Source organism: Chlorocebus sabaeus, chromosome 9 (genome assembly GCF_047675955.1).
Source record: "Chlorocebus sabaeus isolate Y175 chromosome 9, mChlSab1.0.hap1, whole genome shotgun sequence".
NCBI lineage: Eukaryota > Metazoa > Chordata > Mammalia > Primates > Cercopithecidae > Chlorocebus > Chlorocebus sabaeus.
The window spans coordinates 86,102,836-86,124,246 of record NC_132912.1 but is presented as its reverse complement, the minus strand read 5'-3'; the positions used below and the strand labels follow the sequence as shown (position 1 = coordinate 86,124,246).

The following is a 21,411-nucleotide window of genomic DNA, read 5'->3' as shown; positions in this document are numbered from 1 at the left end:
CAATTTTTTTCAATTTAAAATTTCATTTCCTAGATTTACATTTCCATGAAACTAAGAGCTTCCATGTGGAAACTTCCAGTTTCTTGGAGAGGAAGTCCTCTGGAGAGAGTTTTGTTTTCTTTATGTAGACACCACTCTTTCCTTCTTGCTGCTTCCGCCTTCCTCTTAATGCCTGAAATTAAGGTTTTGGGTTTTGAGATATAGGAACTATTTTGCAACCATGAAACAAGTCACACATTGAAGATGGCACAGTTGAAAGAGAGAAGCTGATACTAGGACATTTGTGATAGCATTGGGCCACTGCATCACCCAGAGCTGCCCACTCCAGATTTCATTCAATTATACAAAACAAACCTTTATTTGATAAAGCTTCCATCTCTGGAGATTTTCTTTTCATGCATTTTATCTGAATACCAATTGTGATGGGATACCCAAATAGTTTTCAGCTTTTCTCTAACATTTCTACTAAGCTCAACTCTGAACACTGTGATGATAGAAATTTAAAACTTGAGAGAGGTTATCTCAGCCTCTCAATACTTCTCTTATTTTAAAATTTTTAACGGAAAAATTTCAAACATATATTTAAAAATAGTAAATACTATGAAATGCACTCACTTATCCATTACCCAAACTCAAGATTACCAGCTTACTACCACTCATGTTGTATCCATAACTTTACCCATTCTGTATTATTGTACTTAGAGAGGATAATGTATGCTTAAACACATTATCACATTATCAAGGAATACTTATTAACCCACGCCCCACTGCAGTGCACTCTGCTACAGTCCCCTGGCACTGGACCACAGTGCTTTTGCTGGCAGCACTTGTGGGAGTGTTATTGCCAGTGAACTTGGAATATCTTGGCCTTTCCAGCCAGCAGCAGTCAATTGACCTCAGTGGGCCAGAGAACAAAGTCACATCCTGGTCCAAGCCGTCCAGGGTTAGAGCAGGAAGCCCAGGAGTGCTGAGCTGAGCTTTAGTGCCCTGAAAGCATAAAGAAAGAAAGCCAATTGACTAAACCCAGTTTGTACCCGCCCCCCCACCACACACACACATAAAAATCCTCAAGGGCACCAAAGAATATAAAAGCACAAATCCCCATCCAAAGGAAAGAAATTTCAAAGATTAAGAGAACATTAGCCCCCACAGCTGAGAAAGAACCAGCACAATAATTCTGGTGACTGTAAAACCCAGAGTGTCTTTTTACTTCTAAATGACTGCACTAACTCCCTGGCAATGGTTCTCACGCAGATTGAAATGGCTAAAATGACAGACATATAATTAAGAATCTCTATGACATGTAACCTCAGCAAGATACAGGAGAAGGTTGAAACCAAATCCAAAGAAAGCAGCAAGACAATCCAATATTTGAAAGATGGTACAGCTATTTTAAGACAGAACCAAACTGAACCTCTGGAAATAAAAAGTTCACAACAGCAATTTCAGAATCTAATTGGAAACAATAATAAAGCATTAATAATAGAATGGACCAAGCTGAGGAAAGAACCTCCAGGGCTTGAAGACTGTACCTTCTAATTAATGCAGGCTGAAAAAAATAAAGAAAAAAATAATTAAGAAAATGAACAAAACCTTTGATAAATGTGAGATTATGTAAAGAGACCAAGTCTGTGACTCATTAGCATTCCTGAAAGAGATGGAGGAGGAGCAAAACATTTGGAAAATATATTTGAGAATCTTGTCCATGAACATTTCTCCAACCTTGCTAGAGGGGTTGACATGAACATTTAGGAAACTCAGAGAACCCCTGAGAGAGAATATATAAGATGACTATCCCCAAGATATATAGTCATCAGATTCTTCTAGGTTAACATGAAAGAAAAAAATATTAAAGGAAGCTAGACAGAGGGGAAGGCCACATAAAAAAGGGAACCCAATCAGGCTAACAGCAGACTTTTCAGCAGAAACTTTACAGGTGAGAAGAAACTGTGGTCCTACATACAGCATCCTTAAAGAAAAGAAAGTCCATCTAAAAATTTCACATCCAGCCAAACTAAGCTTCATAAGTGAAGGACAAATAAAATCTTTTCAGATAAGCAAACGCTAAGGGAAACTGTAACCACCAGACCTGCCTTACAAAAGATCCATCAGGGAGTGGCAAACATGTAAATAAAAGAATACCTGCTAATACAAGAATGCACATAAGTACATACTGCACTGATACTACAAAGAAACTATATAATTCACTCTACATTAATAAACAGCTAACAACACTGTGATGACATAAAATGCTCACATATCAATATTGACCCTGAATGTAAATGGGCTAAATACAGAATGGCAATTTGGATCAAGAAGCAAGACCTAATGACATGCTATCTTCAAGAGAACCATCTAACATGCAGTGAAACCCATAGGCTCTAAGTAAAGGAATGAAGAAATAACTATCAAGGAAATGGAAAACAAAAGAAGCAAAGGGTACTATTCTTATTTCAGACAGAACAGTCTTTAAATCAACAATTATTTTTTAAAAAGATAAAGAAGGACATTATGTAATGATAAAAGATTCAATTCAGCAAGAAGACTTAACTATCTGTAATCGTCTGTTCTTGCACTGCTATAAAGAAATACCTGAAACTGGGTAATTTATAAAGAAAAGAGGTTTAATTGGCTCATGGTTTCACAGGCTATAGAGGAAGCATGGCTGGGAGGACCCTGGAAACTTTCAATCATGATGGAAAGGGAACCAGGCACACCCTCACATGGCCAGAGGAGGAGTGAAAGGGGTAGGTACTACACACTTTTAAACAACCAGATCTCATGAGAACGTACTGCCTATCACTAGAAAAGCAAGGGAGAAATCCGCTCCCATGATCCAATCACCTTCCACCAGGCCCCTCCTCCAATATTGGAGATTATAATTCAACATGAAATTTGGGTGGGGACAAGAATCCAAACCATATCACTATCCTAAGTATGTAAGCACCCAACAATGGAGCAACTAGATTAATAAAACAAGTACTTAGAAACCACTGAAGAGACTTAGATAAACATCTAATGATAGTGGGAGACTTCAATACTCCAATGACAGTATTAGACAGATCATCAAGGTAGAAAAGTAGCAAAGATATTTGTGTCCTAGAGTTAACACTTGACCAAATGCACCTAACAGACATCTACAGAACACTCCACACAACAACAACAACGGAATATGCATCCTTCTCATCTGCACACAGAATATACTGTAATATCAACCACATGCTCAGCTATAAAGCGATTCTGAAGAAATTCAAAAAAAGCAGAATCATACCAACTGCCCTCTCAGACAATAGTGCAACAAAAATAGAAATCAATACTAAGAACATCTCCTAAAACCATAAAACTACATGGAAATTAAACAACTTGCTCCTGAATGACCTTTGAATAAGCAATAACATTTAGGCAGAAATTTAAAAAAATTGAAACTAAGGAAAACAAAGATACAATATGCCAGAATCTCTGGGACACAGCTAAAGCCTTGTTAAGAGGAAGGTTCATAGCACTAAATGCATAAATCAAGAAGTTAGAAAGATCTCAAATTAACCTAACATCACACCAAGAGGAAGTAGGAAAAAAAGATCAAACCAACCTGAAAGCTAGCAGATGTAAAGAAATAACCAAATTAGAGCTGAGCAGAATGAAACCGATACGAAAATTCATACAAAAGAAAAACTATGGAAAGCAGTTTGGTGATTTCTCAAAGAACTTAGAACTAACATTTGACCCAGAAATCCCGTTACTGGTTATGTACACAAAGGAACATAAATCTTTCTACCAAAAAGACACATGCACACATATGTTCATTGCATCAGTATTCACTATAGCAAAGAAATGGAATCAGCCCAGATGCCCAACACCAGTAGACTGGATAAAGAAAAGATGATACATATACACCATGGAACACCATGCAGCCATTAAAGAAAAACAAAATTCTTTGCAACAACATTAACGTAGTTGGAGGTCATTATATTAAGCAAATGACCACAGAAACATAAAATCAAATACCACATGTTTTCACTTATAAGTGGGAGCTTAACATTGAGTACACAAGGAAACAAAGATGACAGCAATAAAAACCAGGGCCTACTTGAAGGTGGAAGGAGGAGGGCAAAGGTCAAATAACTACCTATTGGGTATTGCGCTCACTACGTTGGTGACAAAGTTATTTGTTCACCAAACCACAGTGACATGCAATTTACCCACGTAATAAACCTGTTCATGTATCCTATGAACCTAAAAGTTGAGAGTAGAAAAAAACAAAAACATATTAACCCCCAAATGATTTATTGTCACTTAGGAGAGGACAGGGGTCTAGGATATGATGACTCACCAAAGGGTCCATAGCCATGCCCGGTGGTTCACACTTGTAATCCCAGCACTTTGGGAGGCTGAGGTGAGCAGATCACTTGAGGTCAGGAGTTCAAGACCAGCCTGGCCAATGTGGTAAAACCCTGTCTCTACTGACAATACAAAAATTATCTGGGTGTGGTGATACATGCCTGTAATTCCAGCTGCTCAGGAAGATGAGGCAAAAGAATCGCTTGAACCCAGGCGACAGAGGTTGCTCAGATCGCACCACTGCACTCCAGCCTGGGCAGCAGAAATGAGACTCCATCTCACTTGGAACCAACCCAAATGTCTGTCAATGATAGACTGAATAAAGAAAATGTGGCACATATACACCATGGAATACTATGCAGCCACAAAAAAGATGAATTGATGTCCTTTGCAGGGACATGGATGAAGTTGGAAACCATCATTCTCAGGAAACTAACACAGGAACAGAAACCAAACACCGCATATTCTCACTCATAAGTGGTAGTTGAACAATGAGAATACATGGACACAGGGAGGGGAACATCACACACTGGGGCCTGTTGCGGGATGGGAGGCAAAGGCAGGGATAGCATTAGGAGAAATACCTAGTGTAAATGAGTTGATGGTATAGCAAGCCACCATGGCACATGTATACCTATGTAACAAACTTGCACTTTCTGTACATGTACCCCAGAACTTAAAAGTATAATAATAAAAAAACAGTAAAGACATTTTGGTGTATATTCTTAAGGCTGTATAAAATTAACTTGTGAAAGTTGATCTAACTAAGATGCAACAAATAAAATGATCAGTGATATGGTAGCTCTCCCTTCCTGTAGAGTAGTGATATTATTTAACATGATCATTCTTTAGCGTTAACAATTACTTAAAAAGAAAATTTTGACTCTCATTTGGTGTAAGTTTTCTGGAATTGGGTGTTAAAGTGTAACTCATATTGTTAGATATTTTTCATCTTGCATTGTCCACCGCACTATCTACTGTATCAAATGCACAGTTCATGACTCAGATCAGCTCTTCTATATATCTAATATATCATAATGTGTTAAACTTGAAATTTTTGCATGGAAAATATCACATCTGAGCCACTTGGAACTTTGGAGTATAGTGAGACTTCAACACACAGATTTTTTTTTTCTTAATCCAAATAAAGTACACTGGAAATATGCATACTTGCTTAAAGATCATTTCTATGCAGTCAGTATTTAGGTGGATAATTCAAAAGTACTCTACCTAATATAATGTGAATACTAAGGACTAAAAAATTTGATTAAATTTGGAATCTCAATTTTAGAGTTTTTGAGATGAGGGTTTTTCTGAGAAATTAAATAAAAATTAAATCATTTTCATGTTTTATAAAAATGTATGTGAGAAAGTGTTGATGTTTAGTATTTTTATAAAAATGGAACAATGTATTCTAAAATGTAAAGAATGTTTGTCCTAATATCTAGTAAGTAATCCTTATCATAGAGCCTGAATCCTGTAGTAAATTGCCATTGCTCTGCCCTAAATGTTCAATGTTAAAGGTTAACACTTTTGGGTCAAATAGAAAAACAAAGCAGAAAGACTCCTAAGACATCCTTCAATTGACTAAACTGTGATTTGGTACTGAATTACCTACAAAAGCCAGACTAAAAACAAACAACGTTTGCATTTCAGTAAGGTGAATGTAGGAAAGCCAATTATTAACTCATCAATATTCTGCAGCTTTACTTTCAAAGGGTACGAGACAAAAAAATGAAAGAAGAAAGTACATAGAATTTTCTGTGTTTATTCTACTGACTGTGCAAGGGTACCAGGACAGAATAACATTAGGGAAAAAATAAATGTGTATTCATAAATTCAGGAGACAGATTTTTTTAAGTCCAAAACATGTTTTTTTTTTAAATCAACTGATTAAAAAATAATAATAATAAGCAAAGCAATGGTTATTTCCATATAACCTTAGGCTTTTTGTTAATAACCACACAATTCTAATTTTTGCCTTTAGGATTCCTTTAATAATTATGTGGCTAATAAACTATTGCTTTTCCTCATGCATCTATAAAGAAAAATACTGACTTATTCCTTATGAGAACATTTCAGAGTATTATTAGAAGCATTTATCTCGCACTTTACACTATGAAAGCACTTTAATGATCTCACATTGTTTGGAAATCCCAATGAGCTTTTGAGGTAAGTCTCCTAGCTTTATCATTTTACAGATTTTCATTTAAATAATATTAGTCCTTTTATTCCTGCATAGAGTATTATTTAATATATTTAATACATATATAATTTATATAAAAATATATGCTATATATACACGTCTCATATGCATGCTTTTTAATGCTTTTACATTTTTTCTTAGTATTTTATTTTATAATCAGTGCTTTATAAAAGGATGCATTCCTTTTGAAAACTATGCTTTCTTCAGCTACTAGGAACATGATATGGTATATGGAAAGAAAAAATGAAAACCTCTGACAATATTTGTAGCTAATATTCATTAGGTTCTTTTTGCTTCATAAAGTATATAGCAAATTTACATGCGTTTTATTCATATGACCTCTCACATCAAACAGTAATGGCTGATATGTCATTGCTCCTATTTAATAGATGAGAGTACTGAAGCATAAAAAGTTAAGTAAGTTTCCCAAGCAAGTAAGCAAGTAGGAGTCAAGGTCTGAAACATAACAATGTGTCCACGGAATCTGATTTTTAAATACTGTTAATCACTTTAACAGCACTAATTTGGCAATAACTTATTTATAACTGCTTCCTTTCTCTTAGCCTCAATTTCTCCATATTAAAATTTCAGTATGAGTATTGCCACTTTTAGGACATAGCACAAATACTGTGTCTAAATGAGTGATTATCTTAGTACTGAGAATAATGGTGCCAATAATAATAGTTTCTATTTACTAAGTCTCTACTGTGTACCAGGAACATTGTGAACATTACTTGCTCTAACCTGCATAACACATCTCCAAGATGAACCTTTCCCTTTTTATAGTTAGAAAAATTAAGAATCAGAGAGATTAATTTTCCCAAGATCATGTAACTAGGACATAGAATGTCTGGAGTTACCATCCTACTGTATGTGACTCAAAGATATTCGTTTTCTTATCACCAAACATTGTAAGTAATTTTTTTTTTTGTATTTTACAAATCAAAAACCTTAGCCAGCACAATATCATACATTTACTCAAACAGGGTAGATATCCTTATCTTTCACTTAGGAGCATTTCAGCATGCTTAAGGGCAATGTTCTTGAAATCAATATATTATCATTGAATTAAAAACAAGAAAAAAAACTGGGCAATCCTCAGTCGTACTCTAGTACAGATGGTCTTCGACTTATGATGAGATTGTATTCAATAAACCCATCATAAGTTAAAATATCCTAAGTCTAAAATGAATTTCATCTACCCAACCTACTAAATGTCATAGCATAACACAGCCTACCTTAAATGTGCTCAGACCACTTATATTGGCCTACATTTGGGGAAAATCAAATGCCTATTTAATAAATAAGTGTTGATTATCTGATATGATTCATTGAATATGGCACTGAAGTGAAAAACAGAATGGTTATATCGGTGCTCATTATTCATGTACACAACTGAAAGCACAGTAGACATAAAGAGTGTTTGAAGCATCGAATTACAATTAATTTCTGGATGATGGAGATGCTACAGCAACAGAGTCATCAATTTCTCCTCCTTCTGATGAGGTTCAAAAATAGCTGGTACAGGTTGAGTAACCCTTATCTGAAATGCCTGGGATAAGAAGTGTTTCAGATTTCAGATTTTTTTGAATATTAGAATATTTGTATTACATAATGAGATATCATGGAAAGGTGACCCACGTCAAAATGCAAAACTCATTTACATTTCATGTATACACACAGCCTAAAGGTAATTTTATACAATACTTTAAATAATGTTGTGATATTTTTACATGAAGTCATGTATTGAATGTTCTGCCTGTGACATATTAGTACTCAAAAATTTTCAGAATTTAGAGAATTTCAGATTTCAAATTTTCAGATTAGGGATGCTCCACCTGTAGAAGAAACTGGTTACTGAAACTTATTTATAATCTAGAGTTTGATATGGTTTGCTGTGTCCTCACCCAAATCTCATCTTGAATTGTAGCTCCCATAATTTCCACGTGTTGTGGGAGGGACCCAGTCCGAGATAATTGAATCACGGGGGCGGATTCCCCCATACTGTTCTCGTGGTAGTGAATAAGTCTCACGAGATCTGATGGTTTTATACGTGGTTTCCCCTCTCACTTGGCTCTCATTTTCTCTCGTCTGCCGCCACGAAAGATGTGCTTTTCGTCTTCCACCATGATTGTGAGGCCTCCCCAGCCACATGGAACTGTGAGTCCAAACTTCTTTTTTCTGAATTCACAGTGTTTTTTGGAAAGATATCAAGTTTTGACTGTACAACTTATTTCTTATTATTACATATCTTTCTGTAACAAGCAAGAGCATTTTGTCCCTGCCTGTCAGTTCTTAGGAGTCTCTCCTAATTGACGTACCATTTCTTTAACATCTGTATGCCACTGCTGATAGCAGCAAAGGCCTCCAAAGGTTTCTTCACTGTACACTTTCTTGGTTCCTCGGGTTTAACTTATTCCTCTGCCTCAGCTTCTTTACTTCTTTCTTCCTACAGTTTTATCACTCGAAAACTCAATGCCAACAAACTTATAAATATCCTCTTCATCAATACCCAATTCTAGCTGTTTCTCAAGTGCTAATAACTTGTTACTTACTATTTCATCAACAGCAGAGTCTTTGCTAAAGCTTTTGAATGTGTTCACATATGTCTTCAAAACTTTCTTCCACATGCTGATCATTCATTGCTGTGTGACTTCTTCCCATGCTGTTGCGATGTTCTGGATGGCACTTAGGATGTAAAAACTTTTCCAAAATACTTTGAAGGGAGCTATTGCTCCTTGTTCCATTGGTTGAATGAATGTGGTTTTGTTTAGTTTCAAATACCCACTCAAAAAAAATTGCTTTTATTTCTGTTTGTTTACTCACTTTTCCTGATTGTCTTTATGCAGAGCCCTCAAGAGGTTAGTGGTAAATTCAAACCCTTGATGTCAGCAGAACTTTGAGCAGCATATTTGGTTATTCATTTCTCCTGAACAGACTGATAGCCAAAGAACATATCTACCCTGATGCACTGGGAAAAGGGTTTTTTTTGGTTTTTTTTTGTTTTTTTTTTTGTTTTTTTTGTGAGACCGAGTCTCGCTCTGTCGCCCAGGCTGGAGTGCAGGGGCGCTATTTTGGCTCACTGCAAGCTCCGCCTCCCGGGTTCAAGTCATTCTCCTGCCTCAGCCTCCTGAGTAGCTGGGACTACAGGCACCCACCACCACACCCGGCTAATTTTTTGTATTTTTAGTAGAGACGGGGTCTCACCATGGTCTCGATCTCCTGACCTTGTGATCCGCCCGCCTCGGCCTCCCAAAGTGCTGGGATTACAGACGTGAGCCACCATGCTCGACCGGGAAAAGTTAATAGTTTGGCTGACAGTACTTGAACATAATTGGAGCATCTGTGACACAGAGGTCTGAAGAAGATATATGTGATTAATTCTCTCTACTTGGGTACAGAGCTTAAAGACATTTGTGTCACATGTAGGTGCTAACCAAAGAGTAACTTCAGCAGATGGATAAGTGGCCAAGTAGGAGATCAAGTGGGTCCCCTTAGTACTCCCTTGTGTTGTGATCAAAGTTATTGGAAAACTTTAATAGACTAACACAGGAAGAACTACTAATGGCCAACGCTCTTCAGGAACAAACTTTCAGGTCATTGTATCAGACAAAGGACCTGATGATCTGGTTAAAATAAAGGTAATAATGAAATAGGTGGTACAAGAAGGAAGCTATAAACAAGGTATGACCATGTGACCAATTGCAAACATAAGAATTGTGATAATTATGAAAAGTTCTTTCTTATTTTGGTGTGAATATATTTCAAAAAGATTAACCAAAGTTTTCCTTTTTTCCACTTCTCCTACCATCTCACATAAAAATATAATAATAATTAACTTTATGTCACTGTATTTAATTTATGTGATACTAAAGAGAGAGAGGTGTATCAGAATAGGAATGAACATCGCCCACTGGTGAATAAATGACTTAAGTGAGTTTGTATCCACTTTCGGAGTGATGGTTAGTGTGCTTTCAGTTGGTAGGATAGATGTGTCATCTTGGAAAGAAGCATTATTTTACCATTATCTTTATTTGGAATGTAAACATGATTTAAAATGGAATAGATTGATGTTAGTTTGAGGGGTAAACGTTAGTGAAACCACATTTTTAAGAATAATTTTTTTTCCTGTTAGGATTGCTGCGGCACCCATTGTGCCTTGTGTGGGTATCCTGTTCTACTTTAGCTCTCATGTACTGCTGCTGATCTGCTGACTTTCCTTGTCAGTATAAAGTAGTTAGTAGCATACAGGTTAAAGGTGGTAACAGATAAGGATTACAATTATTCTCCCCATGGATTCTAATTTGGCTTCATGGACATCAGTTTGCCCTCACTTTCCTCTGCTTCGCACTAACTTTTCCTCCCCAACTGCCAGCCTAGATGACCTGCAGCTTCTTCACACCTACCACCAGCAGCAAAGAATAGCGCTTCACAGATTGCTACATCAGATACCAGTTTTATAGAGTTTTCTACAGAAAATCTTGATTCATATTGATTATCATGTTATTTATTTCCATATTAAGTCTCAACTGATGTATTCAGTTTATGTGATATATCATAAGGTCATTTTATGCATAATGCATTTGGGTGATCACATTAAATTTGGAAGAGACTCTTTAAACTCCTGGAATTTTAACTCTCAATCTCAAACCAAATACATATGTAGCCAAACTTTCTAAAATATGATTGCAATAGATTTATATAGTTACTATACATTTAGGTTCAGATTTCATCTATACATGTTTAAGAGCATTAATACAAGTCCCTGGATATGTTTTCTATGACCCCAAAATGCTTTGAAATTATGGGTCAAATAAGGTATGCCAGTGCTTAAATATTTTTTTCTTTGGGGGAGTGTTTCCAAATGAACTCTGAAGCCCAGTTGGACACTAACCAAACATTTAAGAAAACATACCATAACCCTTATCTCGATTTTATAAAAGCACTAATACCTGCTAATCAAGCTCAATAATTGAAGCCCAGAGATTTAATCTTTCAAATTCCAAGTTGATATTTTGTGTTGTTATTTATAATGTCAAAAGCCAACAATTTATTTCTTAACAGAAAATTCAAAACACCCCTTCTAGGGTTCTTGACCTCCAGATATCTTTCTGTCCACCAAGATGTCAAATAAAACATAAAGTTTCCATGATATAAATTTAATATGGATTACTGAAATTTGAATAAGAATTCTTATTAAATTTAAAAATACAGAATATTCTTTCTTCACTAGTGTAGATGCAGGTATGGTTTTGGGAAACCTGTCATAGCTTGAATGTTTTTAAACTCTACTGATTTTTGAATATGGTATAGATATTTCTGGCATTATGTGTGTGTGTGTGTATTATTGGGGGATGATGCGTATATGTCTACCAATCAACTGTACATGCAATATCTTGCTATCCTATAAAAATGGCATTATCTTTCATTTTAATTTTTTAATGAATAAAGGGTTATCAAAATATAGTTACTACTTCTGAAAATTTAATTTTAATTTTAAATTAGAAATGTCAAATTGCAAATGGCTTTTATTCTCATTTCATGAACTGCAAACTCACATGACATATTGATGTTAAATCGTTTGCAGTTTCTTAGAGTAGTTAAATAAAAAATATTTACTCATGCAGAATAATTATATTTTAAAATTACTAACACATGGAGTAGACAGTAAATTATTAATGAAAGTAAAATTTGACTTTCTGTTATTTTCTTTAATTCAAAATATTATATTCTGTCTAATTATACTCTTTAAAAATGTCATTTCATGATGCACATGTCTACTTTATCTAACTTCCCTTAAAGGCTAAAAGACCTAAGTGAAGATTTTACTATCAAAAGTCAAAAACTAAAGTGAACCATTTTCCAAGAATTAGATAGTATTTTTACACATTAAATCATACCACATGACAAGGCTGATAAACTTCATCTGTCATATGAAATTATCTAATACCCCAATATAACTAAAATAAAATATAATTTTATAAATTTGCCTGGTTATCTGAATAATCAGGTTTTTCATTTTATGAAATACTCTTAAATGTAAAAAACATTTAAAAAATATAAATACATAAAATATGTATATTTTATTCTTTAATTTGTGATAATATAGGTTTTAAAATACTTTAGTGTTAGATTTCTTTTTCTTTGATTTGGCCAAATATTTAGTTTCATTTATTTATTTATTTATTTATTTATTTATTTATGAGATATAGTCTCACTCTGTCACCTGGACTGGAGTGCAGTGGTGCAGTCTTGGCTCACTGCAAACTGTGCCTCCTGGGTTTAAGCAATTCTTGGGCCTTGGCCTCCCAAGTAGCTGGGATTACAGGTGCATGCCCCCATGCCTGGCTAAAATAATATTCAGTATTATTTTATATGTATACATACAAACACACCAGCATTCCCTCACATTAGAATACTGTTATGTTATTTTCTATTATTTCAAAAAACATCTTAGTGAACACAAAAAGAAATTTTTGTCATCATTGTAGACACAGTCATTCAAGCAAAAAAAAAATACTTGAAATTAAAAAGAATCACACTACCTATTTTTATACATGCAAGGTGAATTTCGATTAAGGGTTAATTATGTTAAAAAATCTTAATCATAGTAATACTCCAAACTATCCTAAATAAGCAGGTAAGTCTCATTTAAGTCCCTTGCAGCTGTTATTTGTGAAATTCATGTTAATGTTAGTGGTTCAGTTACACAAACAATAGCATTTGAAATGCCTACTATGTACCAGGAGCAATTCTTGGATTATAGCAATGATTCAAAAAATATAGTCTTTGCCCTCACCGAAATTGCAATCTAATATAATGATCCAAATATTCTCTATTCTGAGATAAAAGGTGCTGACAGATGTTTGCAGAAAAATATTAGCCACAGGCTTGCAGGTGTGTCTTATCCCTAGAGTGTGGTTTTGTATTTCCAGGCTTACAAAATTCTTTTTACAGGGAATTCTTCTTGTTTTCTGACCACTTTGTTAACATAAAAATAATTATATGTTTTATTCACGTAATAAGATTTACAGAAGACATTTCTTTAATATATTGTTAAAATGTTAGTGCTATCTCTGATCAACTATATCACAGAATGAAGAAGGCACATCTTTGTGTAGTCTTAAGTTTAACTAATAGTCAATAATTGAAAAACTCAAAAGTAAGGTAATCTTAGAATCCTAAAGAAAACATATATATAATCATAGTAATGTTCACACAGTTTCCTATCAGTGTTTTATTTGCCAACAATAATAAAGACTTTATATAAAAGAGTGATTTTTAATCAGAGAAATATATACAGTTCACAATGTAGGATTATGTGAAAGGATAATAATTATCTGTTAATTTTAAATTGCTGGTATTTTACTTAACTAAAAATATATCATGAGTATTAACTGATTTATCTCTCCTGAAAAAAATGAAAGCAAGGAGTAGCATATAGTTAATGTTTTTAAGAAAGCATTAACAAGTATGAAGAAGAAATATATTTTGTGAGATTTAGCTGGAATTTGAAATTGGCTGAAATAAAATTGAAATAATTGCTTTTCTCCTGGGATTCAAAATAGACTTCAAAAAATAGTTTTAACTGAAACAAATCTATTTATTGTGAAACATTATTTCAAATACATCAAGGTCCAAGGTGTCAAAAGAATATTCAAATAATACAAATAAAACATTTACTTAGCAAAACTTTAATATTTGCTATGCAATACAGAATGGAAATTCTAATAGAGGTATCAATTGATAATCAGTAATAGAAAAACAGAAAGAAAACATTTGTTGTAACTGCATTCCATAAAACATACTCATTGAAAAGAAATTTTAGATTGATTGTTTCCAAGATTTGGTAGAGTCTCAAGTGTAGCATGAAAATTAATCACGTACTGTTTTTAAGTCATTTATAATATTTAGTCTGACTGTTGTCAATAAGATCCCTCATATCTCTAAATAAACCCTTGTAAAGATACTGAACAAACTCCATAGAGAATATTGATGGGATGCTATTTGCTATTTTCTCACAAATAATGCTCACACCTTGCCTCTCCTGAAGTACTAAGATAAAACCTAGCACATTAATCAATTTTCACCAAAATATATTCAATAAAGAAGATCATTTTATCAAGCAAAGTACATATGTTTATAAGGATGTATCTGAAATGTGAAGCTGCTATTATTGATTTTTTAAAGAGATGCTAATAATGATTTTTAAAAGAGAATGTAATATAACAAAAATCACTTATTAATTTTGATGGTACCACACTATTACATTTTCTGACACTAAATATTACTTTACAATAGAAATCCATCATGTTCATATTGACTTTTGGGATGACCACAATAATCCTCTACTATATGTTAAATGAGGCAGTGATGCCACTGAGCCAAACTGAATGACTTAATGCATTTTCTGATTTTTTTCTGAATAAGACATATTTTTAAAGAATAAAATTATCTGTGATTGTGAACAAACATATCTACACACAGTTGTGAATTTGAATTTTTAATTATGTACTGCTAGGACATTGAATGAAAGATGAAAAAAAGAATTATTCTTTGTAAACTATATGTTGCTAGATGAGGTCACCATCAACTGATTTGTTGGCAAATCAATTAAAAAGTCAAAAACATTTTTCACTAATCTACATACATTCAATCAACATCTATCTTCTCTATTTCAACCACATTTGCTCTTTCTCATCTTCTCCAGCTATCTTCTTGCCATTTGTTAAACTTATCAGTCATATTCATCTTCAGAGTCTTTGAATTTATTCCTCTGTCTATAATGTGAATTCCCTGGGTGAATGCATGGCTCAGGTCTTCAGTCTTAACTTTACACAGTTTTGTTCAAATGTAATATCCTCAAAGAAACAAGTCCTCTATCTGAAACAGCATCAGTGCCTCCTCAGTTGTTCATCACTCCTTGGTTTCTCGCTCTGTTTCATTTTTTCTCCCTATAGTTACCTGTCTCTACCTCCATGTGGAAAGCGGTTTTGCCTGTTTCCTTCTCTGATGCATCATCAGTACCACAACAGATTCTCACACAGTACAGAGTGTCGATAATCATACCTTGAATAAACAACTAAGTAAATAAGTGATTAATGAAATGATTGATTGAACAACAAAATTATGTATTGGGCATGTGTTCAAGATTGTCTGTAATGGGGAATGAGAGAATTGCAAGCAGGTGGTCTTCACTTATATTCTAGGTCAGCTACTTTGTTGTAAAAATGAAGACAAATTTGGGAGGATAATTTTACTCCTATACTTTGACTAGGAACTATCGTCTTTCTTACTCAAAACCAACTTAAGAAGCAACCCTCTCAACCATACCCAAGTCTGATAACTCAAAGTGCTGCTCTGTAAAATTGTAAATTTTCAAAAGCAAACATACAGATGACAGTAAAAGCAATATCCTAGTTTTCAATGTGTCCTGAGGTACATGAAAAGAGCTTAGTGCTAACCAGGCCAGCATTTTTGGCTTAAGAACCAAGGATTACTGTATGACAAAATGGAGAATCTAGAAAGCAAAAACTTGGATCAATGGCAAAAAAATCTTGATTCTTGTCATCAATGGCAAGTTGCTTTGGTGGATTTTTTAAAAAGCACTCAATAGGCCAGGTGTAGTGGCTCACACTTGTAATCCTAGCACTTTGGGAGGCTGAGGTGAGCAGATCACAAGGTCAAAAGATTGAGACCATCTGGCCAACATGGTGAAACCTCGTCTATACCAAAAATAAAAAAATTAGCTGGGCGTGGTGGCACATGCCTCTAGTCCCAGCTACTCGGGAGGCTGAGGCAAGAGAATAGCTTGAACCCGGGAGGCAGAGGTTGCAGTGAGCCAAGATCGAGCCACTGCACTCCAGCCTGGGTGACAGACTCCATCTCAAAAAACAAACAAACAAAACAACAACAACAACAACAAAAAACAACAAAAAAATGAAAAAGCACTCAATATATTAGTATATATCTACATTTTGTTGAATAAACCCATTTGAATTTAATAAAAAGTAGTGTACTTTAACAGTGCATAGATTATAACAATTTCATAAAACTTTTATTATTGAGTATACTTAAGAGATTCATTTCTATTTATACTGAAAAGTAAGTATACATACTTTGCTTAAACTACACTACCTGAAATTAATATAAAATAAATGTTTGTTTTAGTATATATGTCAAATTTGTATGAAGTAGTCATGGATGAAGGGATATCAAGTACTTTCATATTCATTAAATCACATGACATCACTTACATTTCATTGAATTACATAAGTAATTCAATTTGGGAATAGTTGGCATTTGAATATTTGTTTTGAAAACTGCTGTAGGAAATATTTTAAGTCCAATAAATGTTTCAAGATAGTTTTTGAGTTACTATTTTTATCTAGTAATTGCTAAGAACTTTTGTACTGTTGATTACTGCACACTATTCAAAAATGAAGGTAGTGATCAGATTTTCTGTGTCTTAACAGGTAAGAAACTCACAGCACAATTGGCTCAGTAATACAAATCAGTAATCTAACAGTCAATATTTGATCATAAGGAAAGGAAGAAGTGAAAGAACTGTTTATGGTAAAAGGAAATTTAGGGAAGAAGGGCCTTGAAGAAAAGGAATGGTAAAATCTAAGACCTTGAGAGAACCTGTGTAAGTAAGAGAGGATAGAGAAATACTGCTTAGGAAAGTTCTGTACAAAGAAATTCTTCATGAGCTTTATTTCAAAGCCAGTAATTGAACTTTGGTGCTTCCTCCATTCTTACATCAATACATTTCTACAAGCAACTCACTCCCCAAATAACTTCAAAAAAATTGTACAATCTAAATGTAAACTTCTTCATTGAGTCCATCATGGCATCTTTGGTTGATGCTGCTTTCAAATTACGGAGATACCTCAGAATTACCTTTCGTTTCCCAAATTTATTAAGAGTGTGCAATATATTTTAAACTTTAAATTCATGAAGCTTCTTTAGGGTGGGTCTTCTAATCTTTCACGTAGTGATATCCTTTTGCCTCTGAATCTGTCCATTACTGTACAGTCACAGTGGTGTGTTCTAACCATGACTTAAAATCATTTTCTCCTTCTCTTTACGTAGCAGTGCCTGTACACTTCAGTCGATTCTGAGAATTAGTTTGAATGAGTGGTTCCAAAGTCTATTTAATGTCAATCTATAGTTGCTGTAAAGCAGCCAAGGACTATGATGTGGCTGGCACTCAGTGGCAGGTCTTTAAATGTCCCAGAGTAACTGCCCCCACCCTCTCCTTTCAATAAGGCTTCAATGCTATAAGCAACGTAGCGTCAAGAGAAACTAGAAAATACCTGTTCAGAAAGATATTTTAGACATTCTCATTTAATTAAACATAGATAATGTGATCTGTTTCTCAAATGCATTCTCCCCTCAAAATGAAATTACATACTAAATACATTCTACATGCTAGTTCAAGAGCTTTCTGGTGGTAGTCAGGAACCAACATATCTCTTTGTGTGCCCACTTTGCCCCTTTACAATGTAAGCTTAGTATTACCAGTAGTTGTGATGAAAATAATCTCTTGTTCAGCCCAAGATGATGTAATGAATCTGTCATTAAGGTGCTGTTGAGGACAAAGATCAGGAAGCAAAATCATCTAACAGAGCCCAGGGTGAGAAAGAAGCTTATGGATCTCCATCTGTTAAATTTGTAATTCTTCCAAGCATGCACATATGTATAAATGCACTTGACATATATATTCACAAAGAATATTTCCATCCCACAAATTATAAAAGTCTTTGAAAGATAGAGATATGTATAAATAAGTGTTCTATAAATGTAGCTCAATGACTTACATAAACAATTAGCTATAATTTTAAAAAATGAGCTATTTAGATGCTTTGCTTTAGTAGTGAATGTATTTAGTTATAGAGATTGTTTAGCAATAGACATCAGTTAAGTGAGCCACAGGCGAGTTGATTTGAAGTAAATTTACTAATTTAGCTGATTAAAGATTTGTTAAGCCTTTCTTTTCAAAGAAGCCTTAAAGCCTTTAAAAATGAGTGCTCATCATTCTGGTAAAATAGGAAACCCACATGTTTTATTACTACCAATTAAAAGATACTGGAAATGAGAAATTAAGAGAGTACAGACCAAGGCTAAAAATAACTATTTCTTTTCTTTTCTTTCTGTTTTTCAGACAGGATCTTACTCTGCTGCCCATGCTTCAGTGCAGTGGAACAATCACAGCTTACTACAACCTTCCCTCCTGGCCTCCCAGGTTCAAGTGATTCTCGTGCCTCAGCCTGCCAAGTAGCTAGGACTATGAGTGGGTGCCACCACACCTGACTAATTTTTGTATTTTTAGTAGAAACAGGGTCTTGCCATGTTGGCCAGACTGGTCTTGAACTCCTGAGCTCGAGCAATCCAGCCACCTCAGCCTCCCAAAATGCTGAGACTATAGGCATGAGCCACCCAACAAGGCTAAAAATAACTGTGTCACTGGCAAGTTTAGATTGCCTAAAGAAAAATATGAAAGCATTTGTATGGATTTTTCCCTTAGATTTTAAGACAAGAATGATTAAAACACTACATTATAATATCTGGCAGAGGTTCATTTGATCACCATATTTTAAGAAATTTAATGCAAAAGAGAAATGCAAAACATTATTCTCTAGATCGGTATTTATACTTCTTGTGGTGACACTTAAATAACTCGGGCAGCTTTCTGAGTACCTGGCAGTTTCTACAAAATACGCCAAGTAAGGAGCACAACATTACTACACTGTATCATGTCATTTTCTTCTAAAACAGAAATATTGAACTTTCACCACATGCTACTGTACAGCAATGCTATGGCAACATCTTCGTAGAGTTCCTACGCTCCTTTGAAAAGTAGGATCTAATCAGCACAAAAGGAAATAAACTATCATCATTGCTGTTGCTATAATTACCTAGTTGGCAAAATAAGCTGTATACAGAATCACACATTAAAACAAATTTGCTTAGGAAAACTAAATGTTTTATTTCAGCTCAGCTTATATTTTCAAGTGAATTGGTTAACAATTAGAAAAGAAATTGTTGATAAACATTGCATTATGTTTATTTAATTTTTATTTCTGGTTAAAAAGGTTAACTGTTTTCACTGTGGAATATTTAGAAAATATAGATTTCTTTCTTTAAAAATAGTTAACCATAAGGAAGCCATAATTCATCATTAGAAGACAGAATCTTTTTTTGTATATCTTTTACTTTATAGTATTTTGATATTTTTTCTCTACTGTAGACACATTTGGGATTTATTTCCAACTTACATAAATGTATCATAATAACACTAACTCGATATGATTTTATTATCAATAAAGATAGATTTTAAAAACATAATCAAAATGTTCACATTTTTGTAATCACTTAATGTGGCAAACATTTTGTTGATACTTAAATTCGTTTAAACAGAGGCCAGCAGTACTGTAGATATTTCTGAGTGATTTCAAAGAATGTGCAGGAATATACGTCTGTGTCAATTCTTTAAACGAGTAAAAGGAGCATCTGTAATGTAGCACAATCAATCACAAAGAAGTAAACTGATGCAGGAATTGCCTATACACATTTTCAAAGGACATGCAGATGTGTAGATTGAATTACAAGAAAAAAGATCACTTTCTAATAAGGCAATTGACATAATTATTTTGTAAAAAATACAAAAGTGCAAGAATGTACTTTAGAGTAAATATTAAGTACAAGCTTAATGGAAGAGTCTATCATGTAATCAGCAGACAAAATGAGCCACAGACCACATTTACATACTTAGTTTAAAATAGAAACAGAGTCCCAAGAGAATAGAAACAGAGTCCCAAGAGATAACCATTTTACTGCTGCCCAGTTGAGGAGAAAATAATTTAAATATTTCTACATTAAAGTTCAGAGAGTCAAGGCAGCTGCTGCAGAACAAAAACACTAATGATAAGGAAAAAAAGAGTTTTTCCAAAGAGGAACTGGATATGAATTAGATATTGTTAATTACTTCAGACGGCCCAAGTGAAAATTCAGACTTCTTTCTCTGTTCTTGACCTTATTTCATGTTCTCACTTTCTAAGCACATTTGGTTTTCATGTTAATCAGTCACAATTACCATGTCTAATCGACTGTGGATCTAGATCCTTACCAGATCCCAGCCAATATAAGTTAGCAATGCAAGACTTATTTTGTGGTCCATTTCTTTGGAGGAATACGTTGTATTTCAGTTCAATGACTATATACATGATGGTCAACTTCCAGCCCATATCTGGATGCATTCTTGAGTTGACTCTGAATCAAATAATTTATTCTAAATTAAAACTAAATATTTATATTAATCGAATGAGGCTTTTATAATGTATTCCAAGTAAAGCATGAATTTCCAGAGAATGGCATAATTGAAGCCCATACTAGAGGATAATTATTCATGGATTTGGGTTGAAACTTTCCTTTTAGTACCTCCACTTATAGCAGATTGAGAATTAAAATCTGAAGAAAACTCTCTTAGATAAGACATTTGTAAAATAAAAAACTCACTCACCATTCCGACTCTCTTCATCAATAGCAACTATGGTAGCTGGAGGTCCTCCCCTAGCTAGTTTGCAATCTAAAGAGAGAAAATAATGAAAAGTAAGAATTGACTGCAGGGGCACACACACTGAGAAAAAATTCATTGAGATGTATATTAATATTTAAAAAGGAAAATCTTGCAACCTAATTGATATGCATCACTACTTTTAATATTATTTAAAAATATTTTATAATAATGACACAGATTCCTTACCACATCATAATACAATCACTCTGTGCACCACAAACTACTCAAATCTTACTGAGAAAACACCAGCAGGCATCACTGGAGAACAGAAGTCCTTCAGGACATA

The 21,411-nt window shown here is 34.2% G+C and overlaps 1 protein-coding gene across 6 annotated transcripts in view; it reads right to left on the bottom strand.

The window, feature by feature from the left end:
- The window catches only part of PCDH15 (protocadherin related 15), a 1,804,329-nt gene that overhangs the window by 679,680 nt on the left and 1,103,238 nt on the right, over positions 1–21,411 (bottom strand). For all 6 annotated transcript variants that reach the window (XM_073019143.1, XM_038008761.2, XM_073019145.1 and 3 more), the window contains one exon: positions 21,069–21,134. In XM_073019143.1, coding sequence (XP_072875244.1) covers positions 21,069–21,134 — 66 coding nt within the window. The remainder of the gene's footprint in view (positions 1–21,068; positions 21,135–21,411) is intronic.